Source organism: Capricornis sumatraensis, chromosome 15 (assembly GCF_032405125.1).
Source record: "Capricornis sumatraensis isolate serow.1 chromosome 15, serow.2, whole genome shotgun sequence".
Taxonomy (NCBI): Eukaryota; Metazoa; Chordata; class Mammalia; order Artiodactyla; family Bovidae; genus Capricornis; species Capricornis sumatraensis.
In genome coordinates, this window is record NC_091083.1 from 36,046,022 (window position 1) to 36,060,521 (window position 14,500).

The 14,500-nt window shown below is 43.0% G+C and overlaps 1 protein-coding gene across 5 annotated transcripts in view; it reads left to right on the plus strand.

Moving 5' to 3' along the window:
• The window catches only part of CACNB2 (calcium voltage-gated channel auxiliary subunit beta 2), a 422,671-nt gene that overhangs the window by 381,494 nt on the left and 26,677 nt on the right, over nucleotides 1-14,500 (plus strand). For 2 of the 5 annotated variants that reach the window (XM_068986884.1, XM_068986887.1), the window contains 3 exons: nucleotides 4,697-4,830; nucleotides 8,519-8,599; nucleotides 9,061-9,119. In XM_068986884.1, the coding sequence (XP_068842985.1) occupies nucleotides 4,697-4,830; nucleotides 8,519-8,599; nucleotides 9,061-9,119 (274 nt within the window). Of the gene's footprint in view, nucleotides 1-4,696; nucleotides 4,831-4,975; nucleotides 4,996-5,461; nucleotides 5,524-8,518; nucleotides 8,600-9,060; nucleotides 9,120-14,500 lie in introns of all 5 variants that reach the window. The other 3 variants (XM_068986886.1, XM_068986888.1, XM_068986885.1) reach the window with 2 other exon arrangements.

The window sequence follows — 14,500 nt, forward strand, 5'->3', positions numbered from 1 at the left end:
TCAATTAAGAGTTTCACATAATAAAGATGATTTTTTTATTCAATATCCTGTGATAACCCATAATGGAAAAGAATATAAAAAAGAATGTATTATGGAATCACTTTGCTGTATGGGAAAAATTAACATGATATGTTAAATCAACTATACTTCAATTTTAAAAAGAGAAAAGTACAAATTATATTCTTTAAAACATAGATAATTTTTGAAAAATAATCTCTTCATCATCATCACCTTACAGTGTGCAAGTGCTGACATTTTCATCTGGTTAAAAAAAAAACTGTGTAAAGAAAACAAAGAGATTTTTAACTTCACCCAAGTTTTATACAGAGACAGTTTTATAATTTGGAATTACTTTTCTGAATGCCAAGTGCAAACCACCCTGTGAGTAAGTGAACTAGAAATATTAACCACCTACAAAATATGTGACAGATACATTGTAGGCATGTGACTGCTCAGTCTCTCGAGTCGTATCTGACTCTTTGCGACCCCATGGAATGTAACCTTCCAGGCTTCTCTGTCCATGGGATTTCCCAGGCAAGAATACTGGAGCAGGTTGCCATTTCCTTCTCAGGTGGATCTTCCCGACCCAGAGATTGAACCCATGTCTCCCGCATCTCCTCCGTTGGCAGGTGGATTCTTTACCCCTGAAACACCAGTGAAGCCCTAGTAAGTATGTTAGGCTCCTGCTATGCTTTTATATCAACACTACAATTTACCTAATAGACAACCTAAGAAAATTCTACAGAGAGGTTCCCCCAATCTTCTTAGACAGGTTCCACGGAAACCTGTTGAACCTATCAAATGTGGATTGGCCTCCAATGATTAATCATCATCTTTTGTTTCCCAAGGCCCTATCTACAAGTAAGCTTACCCGTTATAAGACCAAAGAGTAGCAGCACTTGCCCCAAGTAAATATAATTGGAGGGTCTCCAGGATTTGGGAAAGGAAAAATTTCTACCTCGGACGTCCACGGTGGTCCGGTGGTTAAGAATCCACCTACCAATGCAGGGGACGTGGGTTTGATCCCTGGTCTGGGAAGATCCCACTTGCTGTGGGCCTACTAAGCACATGCACCACAACCACTGAGCCTGCAGGCCGCAAGTACGGAAGCCGATGTACCAAGAGCCCGTGCTCCACAGCCAGGGAAGCCACCACAGCGAGAGGCCCGCACACCACATCTGGAGAGGAGCCCCTGCTCTCACAGCTAGAGGAAGCCCATGCCACAGCAGCAAAGATCCAGCATAGCCAAAACCAAATGACTGTAAAAAGAAAAAGAGAGACATTCCCACCTCACCCCTGGGGAATGAGGCAGTAGCTGGTTGCACAAAGCATACTGTGCACCTACACGGGTGTGTCCACACGCTCAACCCTAGCACATCACTCAACGCGACCCAACTGTCTAAGATTACGCTTAAATTTAGAGTTCAAAAAACATTTCCAAGGCTCTCTGCCAAAAACAAATAATTTTTAAAACCAAAGCATGCTCATGAAGAGGACAAAAATAAACTGTTTTTAAAGGAGACAGTTTTCCCAAGTAAATACTAACGTTAGCCAAGGTATGCTGATGCAAGCATGAAATTTAAAAGGAGCATCTCACACCTCTCAGAATAAGAACCATCTGAGCCTATTAAAGTATATAGAATCATTTAAAGAGTCAAACATGCTTCTCAACTTTTAGTAAATTTCTTGAATGTGTTTGGAAAGTAGCCAACTGATTTAGAATTCCGTGTCTCAGTACAAATGCAGATGCTTTTAGATCTAAGTTAACCAAAGTCAAGACTAGAAAACTGAAGTCTTCAGTTTGAGATTTTGAGCCCTTATGTCCAAATGCAGGTAAATTGCAAACCTGACTCAGGCTGTGTGTGTGTGTGTGTATGTGTATGTGTAGCCAAACATCTGGGCTATGGCTCAGCTCAACTTTTTATGCATTGTCACTCTTCCTTTAAATAAAAAACCCAATGGACCAATCATAACATTCAGTTCCTGAACTCTACCATCCCAAGGTCCTGTCAACTCTGAAAGACCACTGAGTATCCTCAATTTCAGAGAGGCTGTCAAGGGTACTATCCCTTGAATGTAGCCTTTATAAGTCCAATAACAGATTAGAAAGGTAGAGCATATTAGAATTGACCACCGAAAGGGAAACTGATTGGGGTGGTGATGGTTTAGTTGCTAAATCGTGTCAGACTCTCTTGTGACCCCATGGACTGTACCCCATCAGACTTCTCCATCCATGGGATTTCCCAGGCAAGAACACCAGAGCAGGTTGCCATTTCCTTCTCTAGGGGATCTTCCCAACCCAGGGATGGAACCCATGTCTCCTGCATTGGCAGGTGGATTCTTTACCACTGAGCCACCTGGGAAGTCCTTGACTTGGACTAAGACGTACTGTAGCAGGGATTCCTAGTCAGTTAGGAGCTGGGCTGTCCTGTGGGAGGTGAGCAGCACGCTAGCCCGCGAAGCTTCATTTGTATTTACAGCTACTTCCTATCACTCGCATTACAACCTGAGCTCCGCCTCCTGTTAGATTAGCAGCGGCGTTAGATTCTCATGGGAGTGTGAACCCTAACCCCTAAAGTCAAGGCATAATATCTTGAGATTGCCTTAAAATAGAAATAAAGTGCACAAGAAATGCAATGCCCTCAAATTATCCCCAGACCATGTCCCCCACCAGGTCCATGGAAAAACTGTCTTCCACAGTACTGGTTCCTGGTCCCTAAATGCTGGGAGACCACTGTACTGTGGGACTAATGAACACCTGACCCACACCCTCTCCATCTTCTGCAGGAAGACACGAATAACATGCTCCCTAAACTGAGATTCAAGGAAGAGCCTCATTGGGTGGTATACATGTCAGCATTAGTTCAAACACTGGGCATATTTCATGTTTCTATTGTACAACACATGCTGATCCTAGAGCTTATCCAAAGGCACAGATGGGATAAAGAGAAAGACATATTTACTGGGCATATCTAACTACCTACCAGGAATTAATTCAGACCATTATGACTCATGGAGAAAGAGCATCCGACCTCAGCTTTATGCACGCAAGAGCTGATATTTGCAACACTGTGCTAACAATGCCAGGTGTTTGCTCCATCCCAGTATTTCGACCTAATCAAATAAAGAGGAACAATTCAACAAGACAGCTCATTTTCGAAAGGCTGAGTGAATCATCTAACATCCATAATAACTTCAACATTGAAAAATAACATGACGCCTGTCGGATAATCTCTGGTCATTTGGAAAGGTTCACGGCGCCTGTCACAAGCCAGGGCAGCCAGTGTTTCAGAGGGCATGGAAGCTAAGGTGTTGAAACACCAAGCTGCCTGTCCTTTCACAAGAGTAATTTGGTCCTTAAATCTGAATGGACTATGGTTTATGTTAAGAGAATGACATGAAAAGAGAGAGAGAGTGACATATGTAATATGAGGTTTTCCTGGGACAAGTTGATTTCTTCTTTTCTTCTTCTACTTGATCCCATCTAAAGGACAGAATAATTTTCTAGTGGGCTCAACTCCATAATATCTTCCTGAATCCTGACTCTTGAGGACATGACCCCACTCCGGAAGCTTAGGGAATTGGATGAGAGCACCAGGATTGTTGCAGGGCCTCAGCTGGAGAGGCAGCCTTGTGGAGGGATGGTATATAGCACCACAGAGGCAGAAGTAGATACTGAGCTTTTGCCAAAAACAAGTCCCTTCAACTCTGAGAATTTATCTTTTCAGTCTTGAAAAATAAGAGAGTTGCCATTGATTATGCAAATACTTTCCAGCTCTGGTTTCTGCCATGGATCAAATTCTGTAGTGATTGCATGTGGATACACTGTATAAACCTCATAAGGAGATGATGAATCTTTTTCATTGAAGATTTTAATTTTTCAGTGCTGTTTTCAGAGCCAATGAGTTTAAAAGGTGAAAGCATGTCAAACCGCAGACCTAAACCCCTCATTCTCCAGATGAGGAGATCAGTGGTATAATCCCTTGGGTTTTACTGCCCTTCTGTGATGCCTCTCATGTAAATCCAGCGAATTTATATAAAATCATCAGGAGGCTACTTAGGCTGTTGTATAAGATTCATTTTGAGGTCATCGCATCCAGTAGCTTCTAATTAGTTTTCCATCAGACCTGCCTCAAGAGTGCCCGGATCATGGTGAAATCATTTCCATCTGGTCCATCCTGGGACCCTCTAGAGTCATTTGTCTTGTGTATAACTTCTTTATGTCACTGGATTTAGGATTTTCTGTTCTCTCTGTCCCTCACATGCCTTTTATAATTTCAGTGAACCATTTCACACTGCCCTTATGTTCATCCAAGCTCAATAAGAAATTGGAGGCATAAAGTGATCAAGGTTGCTGATTATCTGAAAGCTGGTTTAAGCTATGGGAAGAATCGAAGGTTTTCTGTCCTGACAGCTGATTTGGAAAATATCAATATTATATTTGAAACTACAAATTTAAAAACTTGTTCCTCTAAAAACAAAATCTTATTCAACAGATTGAGAGGATTTTTGTTTAATTTGATGACAGTCTTTATGTGTTTTACCTTGAAACTTGACTTTGTTGACTGTGCTTAGCACTGTGTGATAGATCTTTGACTATGATTAGCTTTGTTTGCTTTTCATCTTATTTTTTTGATAACCAATTTTTTCCTCTCCCATCTACCTGATGATTTTTGAATTGTTTGTCTGTATATAGCTATAGACATAGATGCTACTGGCTTAGATGCAGAAGACAATGATATTCCAGCAAACCACCGCTCCCCTAAACCCAGTGCAAACAGTGTAACGTCACCCCACTCCAAAGAGAAAAGAATGCCCTTCTTTAAGAAGGTAACATGACCTTCCAAGCTTGCGTCTGTCCACGCGCTCAACTGCACTGCGTCACATTTCTAGTCCTGTGGACTGTCTGCGTCCTTGATAAAGCCAATAACATGCATGCTTTGTTATTCTTTGTTTCTTTTCCATGCTGCTGTAGCTAAGCAGAAGCAGAAATCGGTAAGTTCACATTGACATAAGCTGTGTTTATCCTGCCCCTGGCATCATTAGCATTCAGTCCCACAGCTAATATTCAACACGATCATTTCTGTCCTAAGAAAAGAATGTATCAAGCAGCTAACTGAGTCCATTCAGACCAGCTAAATTCAGTGAGTGACCTGTGGAAGCACCATTACAGTACTTAGCCTTTTTGATGGAATAACAGCTACCACCCAGGGCATTCGTTCCAACATTCTAGGAACGTCCAATGCTGAAGACTCCATTTGTAATGCACCTCTCTCGGGCATGCTTCTGTCTCTATCACTTTCTTTCCTCCGGAAATTTAACTGATAATCAAGCATATGAAAAACCATTATTAGATTCTGATTTATGATATCCAGATACATAGCTTGTACTAAAAAAAAAATTTTTTTTTCAATTCTTCAATTTTTAATTTAGTCAGTTATTTAAACTTCTAATCCACTAGGTGCAAAATCTGCAGATGAACAAGACCAGTGGAAAACTGCAGGCTTGTTTTGGCGGTTTACTGTGAGTTTTTCCTATTGTCATATATAAATCCTCTCCCCATGTTCTTGCCTCCTCCGTCACTCAGATCTCAGCATCCCACCCGTCGGACGGTGACACAGTGGCTGTGCGTAGAGCCTTTGCCACTAGCCAACCAAGATGCTACCCAGTGATCCTCTTGGTTCCCTGACTGGAAACTAGGGTACTGCTGAGCTCACTCTTGACTCCAAAATCTGTTTCTTCCACACACATTTTGTAGCTCTGAAGCATTATTTTTTAAGGATAATCTCCCCATCCACAATCCCCTTTTCTTTCTTTTATATACCACTGTCCACCGCCTGTTGCACTGTGCTGTCTTTAGAGTCATTCTTTCTAATGTCAGCAAGTCCAGCACAACCTCTCACGACATATGTGAGCATGGAGTAGAATCTCCTCTGCCTCCACCTCTCCACACCCTGAGCCCTTCTCTTCTGTACAGTAGGATTCTGCCCTGTGGAGGAACTCTGAGTCATCAATGAGGTGTCAGATGCTGAACTATGTTTTGTTTTGTTTTTAAAAATAAATTGTGTTTGCTTTCATTGCGGAAGACTGAGATACTCGAAGCAAAAATTAAAATCCCTGGATTTTTGTGTGAACACCAAAAGCCACAGCCAACTATCCATCCACGACAGTGGGTCCATTTCTCTGGTCCTTTCTTCTTGTCACGACTAAAACTTATAGCCAGGTGACTTAACAGGGTTCAGAGCAGCAGAAACCTAAAAATTCAGCATTGCTCAGCTGCTCTGAGCTTTACCCAACGGGAACATGAATGAAAACTGTGTTCGTTGATAGGTTTTTCTGAAGTTTGCTGACTCCTAAATTCTAAAACATGAAAAATGTTTATTGTAATTCTTCCACTAAATAATTTGAACAAATTACACTTAGCAGGAGAGGATAGATAAAAAGGATGGTGTACTGATCCATAGGGTATAAAGTTCCAATATTCCATCAAATAAGGTAATTTCTGTAGCTACCCTACTGGTGAAGAAGCTGATTGATTAGCAGCATTGCTATTAATAGTTGGCAGTCACAAATCAAAGGAACCCAAGACCCATCTAATACTGGGCCACTGACTATTTAAAGACTTGAAATAAAATTTCTTGGGAGCTAAAATGCATGCAACTGATATTCCTAATTATAATGATGGAAAAAGTATTCTTAGACCACATAGTTATAAGGACTTCAAATATTTTCAATCTGATCCCAGGTGGTATAAATGCAATAACTGAATAATTTTGCTGAATTAATTTCATGTCATAATCTCATGAATATGCTTATGATGCCTTCGGCACTGGTATTCATTCTTCTTATGTTATTAATGATGTGGTCAGCTTCAATATAGACTTTTCAAAAACCAAAAAAAAACAACAACCTGAGATGCAATGATAAGATTGTTTTCCATGTTTTAGGTTGCTTTTAGAGTGATGCTTGTGTGGCATTTGTGCTGTCACTGTACTATGTTTGTCTTGGGTTTGTTGGTTTGTTCGTTTGTTTTTTCTGTTTAAAAATGTATTCTACCTTGATTGTATCTATTAAAATTCATTTTGAGCACTAGATAAAGCTTTCAGCAGTAAAATTTGAGACAGCACAGTCACAGTCATAGCTTCTCCCCTCCGATTCTATTGTCCATGACTATGGGCAAAACTCCAATGGAAACTTTTGAATTTGAAATGCTTTTTCATCCCCTCGCCATGCCCCAAGCAAAGTAAATTGGATCCAAGTCAGAAAGTTGGTAAAGGGCCATCTTCAGCAACAGTAATGTGTTCTTGAACGGCAGCCTGATGCAAAAATAGCATTCACATCTGCAATAAGTTGACTAAATTCTTCCAGCGGTTCAGAGAAGATTTTTCTTTTGGTCTGTGTGATTCTTAACATATATGTATTGTTCAGACACTCCTCAATGCAGGAAGACTCCTGCCAGCATGATTTGTTTATCTCAGTGTCTCAGGCCATAGTTCTGTCTTCCACATTAAAGAAGTCATTTTTTTTCCCAGTCACGTTAACATTTTCTTCTATTAAAATAGCCAATTTTAAGATCTTTAAACAAATAAGTTATCTAATTTGGGGGGAAATCTTTCTTGTCATTATTATATTAGAAGCAGAAGAGCTGAAAATTGTTGCAAGTTTTAGAAATGGCTACAAAGTTAGGTCCTCCCCCTGCTCTTCTAAAAAAGAAATACAGTCTTGTGGGAGGGAATGAGTAGTTATGTAAGAGAAACACCTCCTAACCAGTTCTTGAGAAGCACATGAGAACTGCAGGATGACAGTGAAGCTTGTGAGGCCGTGGAGGCCTGCTCGGATATTCAGTGCATGAGAACCATCTTCCCTCCAAGACACATAAACCTGACATTGTAAGTGTTGTAAGTTCCAAAAGACAGAAACCAAAAATCTAAAAATATAAATCCATCAGCTGTGAAGAGTGATCATGATTCCATTTACTGAAACAAGCATGCAGGCTCCTCCAAACTCTCACAGCAAAATAGAAACTGTCAAGTATTCGGTCACAAAAGACCAAGGTTTTATCCAGGTAAGACCAACATCTAAAACCCAAAGACCTTTCTTTTCTTTGTCATTAACCACATGAAGTCTGATCATTCAACTCTTGAGAAAACTCAAATGCATCTGAAAAGCAGTATTAACCTCCGGTCAAGCTTTTTAAAAGCACCTCTCCTGCATGAGGCATGTATTTGTCTGTTCTAACTAGTTTTTTGTTCAAAAGCAGCCCCTCCTGCATTAGGAACATCAGGAGCATTTGAGGAGAGCCAGAAAACTAAACAACTCAGTCACTTTGAAACATGAGGGAAATAAAACCACCCAGTCTTGGGTTGGGTTTATTTAGAAAAAAGCCAGTGCAAAAAGAATGGCAGTGTCTGGGAAGTTAGTGCCTGGTATCACAGAGTTGAGAAAGAACAGTGTGTGCATTGCATATTTGAGTTCTCTCTGCCTTTTAACCATCTGAAGGCGTCTCCTCTCTCTGCAGACAGAGCATACCCCTCCGTATGATGTGGTCCCTTCCATGCGACCTGTGGTCCTGGTGGGCCCCTCTCTGAAGGGGTATGAGGTAGGTAGCTGCCCTCTGGCACATCCTTGACCTTGCATGCTGACCTGACCTTGCACACCTCCCTCTCCGACTCTTGAACTTGGAAAAAAGCTGGTGGCAGCAAAGCATGTTGTTTTCAAGCCACGGGGTACATTGCTACAGTTCTGTTCTATTTTGTTTCCTTGGCTGTTGCCTTGGAGATGTATACATGCCACAGTTGACTCAGTCTGGGGAGACAGTGTCAAATGGAGAATGATGGAGGCCCCTTGCAGTGTTGTTAACAGTCCCTCCAAGAGTGAGTTTGGGGAACTTTGTCTTTTTTCATTGTTAATGTATCAAAGCTCAGCCACAGAAAAAGGGAGCGACCCTCACATGCTACTTTTCCCCAATGGGAAGCCTTGGTTTTTAACATTAAGAGGAATAAGACTGTTTTATCATAATTAGTAATGTTTTTTCATGTCTTATTGCTTGCTCAATTGCAGGTCACAGATATGATGCAAAAAGCACTGTTCGATTTTTTAAAACACAGATTCGAAGGGCGGTAAGTATTTCAGAATTCTGGGTTTTGTGGATCTTTTCCTTAAAGATGAAACTGAAACCTGGGTGGGACAGGTGGATGGATCCTAAGAGAACACTGGCTTCTCAAACCTCTGTGGTGACAGGATGTAAGTTCCATTCAGTTCAATCTGATTCAGTACATATTTATCATACTTACTCCACACAACCTCAGCTCTCCGTTCCTACACCTGCATCTGTAGCTGAATTTGGTCAAACCCCTGCTGATGAGGCTCACCCTAAATTCACGACGAGCTGGCCCTCAGTGCTGCCCAGGGATCATATTCTATGTGCCTCTTCCATCCATTTTTCTACTCCTCTGAAAGGCTTTCACAGCATTTCCTTTCTCATTGAGCCCTTCTCCTCTTGAGCTTCCTGGTGAACTTGCTTCCTGTTGCTTTGAGCAAACAGAAGCAAGCAGAGGAGACCATCCAAGTGTTCCCAACAGCCGCACACCCATCCGCCTTACTTATTTGCTTGAATGTTCTGCCTTTTCTCCTGTTACTGTGAGCGATGGCAAACCCCCTACCTGGTGCTGGATCCCATTCTTCATCTCCACCGACACTGCTATCGCAGGCCTTCTCCTTCTCTGCTGAGCCAGGCATTGTGAGGAGCAAAATCAGACAAGGGCCTTGGCTTCACAGAGTTTACTGGGGGTGTATTGAATGGCAGCCTTGAATCAAATAACCAGTAGGCACCATAGTAACATTTCAGCCAACTTCTGAAGCATCAAAGATAGGATTGGCGTCTAAACTGGAAGCTTCTAAATGTAAACTAAGCATAGGTTATTGGGAACCTGGGAGCAGACAGAGCTAGGGTGTATTTCTGTATTTTTAATGAGACACACTGGGTGCCTCTCTTCTCCACATTCCTTTCCTTTTCCTGTCTGGCAATACAAGTGCACTAAATGGAATCTGTAGATTTCACCATTCTTTTAGATCGCTTGCTTTCTTCCTTGAACACACCAGCTTTCACGACTTTCTTGTTTATATTGACTTTGGTCATGAGGTAGGAGTTAGATAGGCCCCAGGCTGAACACCTGAAGCTGGCTTCCTGCTGCCCTTTGAAAGACCAGAGATGGGCACAAGTGAGATGATTAGCCAGAGACAACCTGGGAAATGGCCCCAATAAGCAACCTTCTGTTGTGCAAGCTTACTCCAGGTTCCCCCATGTGCTTTCCATGCATACTGTGCTTCTAATAAATTTTGTCTCTTTGTTGAACTCTTTCTTCAAAGACAAGGACCAAGATCTGTTCCATAGCCAGAATCAGTAGGGGAGGCAGGGCAAAGAGGGGAGCTGTTATAGTAGGATATTGTTAGTTCAGTTCAGTTGCTAAGCCTTTTCTGACCCTTATGACCCCATGGACTGCAGCACTTCCCTGTCCTTCATCAACTACCAGAGTTCTCTCAAACTCATGTCCATTGAGTCAGTGATGCCATCCAATCATCTCATCCTCTGCTGCTCCCTTCTCCTCCTGCCCTCAGTCTTTCCCAGCATCAGGGTCTTTTCCAGTGAGTCAGTTTTTGCATTAGGTGGCCAAAGTATTGAAGCTTCAGCTTTAGCATCAGTCCTTCCAAAGAATATCCTGGATTGATTTCCTTTAGGATTGACTGGTTTGATTCCCCTTGCTGCTTGAGGAATTCTCGAGAGTCTTCTCCTGCACCACAGTTCAAAAGCATCAGTTCTTCAGAGCTCAGCCTTCTTTATGGTCCAACTCTCATCCATACATGACTACTGGAATAGTCATAGAACTGAAAGCAAAGGACTGAAAGAGACAGAAAATGGAAACTAGAATCTGTGTTTCAAAAAAGCCTTCACGAGACTTCCCTGGTGGTTCAGTGGTTAAGAATCATCCTTCCAATGCAAGGGACGCAGGTTCAATCCCTGGTCAGGGAACTAAGATCCTGCACACCACAAGGCAACTAAGCCTGCATGCCACACTCAAAAAAAAAAAAAAAAAGCCTGTGCCCACAATGAAGACCCAGCACAGCCAAAACTAAAAAAACAAAGATTTTAGAATCAGAGTCTTCCTAATCAGATGTTCCTCATTAAATAGTTTTGCTTTGCATGATTTTATAAAATATAATTTATTTCATGCTGGGAATCACAGCTTGATCTTTGGGCCTTCAGCTTGGTCTAGGCTCTGGCCCAACCTCTAATTGGGCCCATGTAGCTTTCACTTCTGTGATCTTGACTTTGTCATTTATCACCATTTGGAATTGTCTACATGAACCTACTTACCCAGAAAATTCTGCTAGACCAGACACTTCACTCTCTATGACTGAGTGAACCCACTACTCTTTTCTAAATGCCAAAGAGGGGGGAATGAGATGGGTTCCCTGACCTCTATTTCAACCTGAGTTAAGTTCTGAACTTGGAAGATAGACTCCAGCTACAGGGTGCATCATGGACCCATGTTCTACAGTATTAGCCATCCAGATTGATTTCATTTAAGAAACAAAGACAGTATTTTCAATGTTGTATCAGTCTTCTGTTTCTGGCCCAAAGTAGTTTCCATGTGGCTTTATGAATGGACCTGCCATGGTTCCTCTGAACTCTTAAAACTGGAATTCACCACTGTAGGCCTGTGATCACCAATTAAAAACCCTCAGAGGAAGGAAGGGGCTTCCCTGTTAGCTCAGTTGGTAAAGAATCCACCTGCAATGCAGCAGACCCTGGTTCAATTCCTGGGTCAGGAAGATACACGGGAGAAGCGATAGGCTACCCACGCCAGTGTTCTTGGGCTTCCTTTGTGGCACAGCTGGTAAAGAATCTGCCTACAATGTGGGAGACCTGGGTTTGATCCCTGGGTTGGGAAGATCCCCTGGAGAAGGGAACGGCTACCCAGTCCAGTATTCTGGCCCAGAGAATTCCATGGACTATATAGTCCATGGGGTCGCAAAGAGTCAGAATCAACTGAGCGACTTTCACTTTCACTTTCAGAGGAAGGAATAGGGTCTGTAAAGCAGAATTTCAAAAAAGTCATGCAAAACGTTAACTCTTCCACTCAAGGCAAGACATCCAGAGTTAGTAAATCACATGCTGTCTGCTTCTGGTCGGCCAGACAGCCATAGAGGGTGGAAACTCATAACAAGTATGAGTGTGGCTAATTCTAAATAGACATGCAGTTATAGGAGGGGAAGATGGATCACTCCTGTGTTATCTATTAAGCAAAATACTTTTTTTGGCCATGCCACACAACATGTGGGATCCCAGTTCCCTGATAAGGGATCGGACCCACATCCCCTGCATTGGAACTGTGAGGCCTTAACCACTGGATCACCAGGGAAAACTCAACAAAGTATATTAAAAAAGAAAAAAAATGTAAAGCCCAAGAGGGAAAAAATATGAAAGGAAGGATTGAGGATAAAAAGATTCTTGATAGGAATTATTTTCTGTTCTAAAACCCAGTTAGGTTCTTGTGTTGATGCCCTGGAGAGCTGTCAGAATCAAGACCCTCATTGCTAAAATAGCCTTAAGTGTGTCAAGTCAGAGAGATGATGAGTTATTGTCCTTTCTGTTACGTGCACTAGACAAGCCCATTTCAGTCACATCCACGCTAAACAACCGTGTCACCCCACGAACAAAGCAATCTTCCTGTTCACTTAGTAGGACAATGACAGGTAAATTAACAAGGAAATTGGGGGCAAGAAAGAAAAGCCACCATCAGTGATTAATTCGATTGTCCTCTCCAGTGATTCTGAAAATGTCAGGTCTTGTCACAGAAGCATTTGGCATGTGTACTGAATTCTGTAGGGAGCGGTCCATGGTGAACCCTGTGCTAAGGAGTCTTACTGGAAATCAATGCTGGGAAACATTACATCACTTTGTCATGTGGAAAATGTACTTAGATGTGAGGCAGGTTCTTCTGAACCTGTGGTTGTCTACCCTGGCTGCCAATTTAAAACCAGCAGAGGTTTTAAAATGTAGCAGACTTAGGAGATGTCCTGGCAGTTCCCTAGTGGCTCAGACAGTAAAGAATCCACCTGCAATGCAGGAGACCCAGGTTCAGTCCCTGGGTAGGGAAGATCTTCTGGAGAAGGGAACGGCTACCCACTCCAGCATTCTTGCCTGGAGAATTCCATGGACAGAGGAGCCTGCGGGCTACAGTCCATGGGATCACAATGCTTTCACACTTTCACTTTCTGGTGGTTCAGTGCTAGAACTCTGCACTTCCACTGCAGGGCGCAAGGATTCCATCTCTGGTCAGGGAGCTGCTGCTACTGCCAAGTCGCTTCAGTCGTGTCTGACTCTGTGCGACCCCATAGACGGCAGCCCACCAGGCTCCCCTGTCCCTGGGATTTTCCAGGCAAGAACACTGGAGTGGGTTGCCATTTCCTTCTCCAGTGCATGCAAGTGAAAAGTGAAAGTGAAGTCACTCAGTCGTGTCTGACTCTTATCGACCTCATGGACTGCAGCCTACCAGGCTCCTCCATCCATGGGATTTTCCAGGCAAGAGTACTGGAGTGAGGTGCCATTGTCTTCTCTGGGAGAAGGAGCTAGGATCCTGCAAGCCATGTGGCATGGCCAAAAAATATTTTTTAATTAAATGTCATAGACTTGTATCCCACCTGATTAAGTGAAGCCCAATGTCTAGGATGGGACTTTATCTAACTGTAAAGTCTTCTCAGGCAGCTTTGATACACTGCAAGTGTTGAGGACCACTCCTCTACACTGAATTGTCCCCGTTAGGATTTTCAGGGTCTGTCTTCTGGTGGAACCTCAAGCAGTGACAGTCCAGAAGCATCACGTAAGGAGTTGCAGCAGGACGGTGGCTCTCCTCCTGCAGCCTATAGAGCAAACCACACAAGCAAGGGCAGTGGAAGCCCAGCCAAGTGGGGATAAAACAAAGCCTGTGCTGAAGGCAGAAAGGGAGTTGGATCATTAAAGAAAATCCTGTCCCCTGGCTGAACCCCCCCAGGCTGACTGTGAGAGGCTTCCGGCCTGGTTTTATATGTCTTGTCACCACTGTATCCCCAGGGTGTCTCCCTCAGGGGTCGGCCTGTCTCCCAGTGAGTGTCCAGGGCTCTTTAGATCCTGGTCCTCAGCAGGCCTTCGGTCCCACTCAGTGGGCCTGATTTAATGCCCAGCACTTCAGGTCTTGACTCCTCCTCTGCATACAAAACCCTACCCACAGTTTCCACGTGGCTCGTCCAAAGGTCACCTTTCCAGAAAAGTCTTCCCTGAACATGAAAATATACCATCCTCAGAACCCGTTCTATGTCCTTATTGTCATGCATAATTTTTTTATTGGAGGATACTTGCTTTACAATGTTCTGTTAGTTTCTGCTGTGCGACAGCATGAATCAGCTGTGTGTGTGTGTCCCCTCCCTTTTGAGCCTCCCCGCCACCCCACCCCTCCAGGTC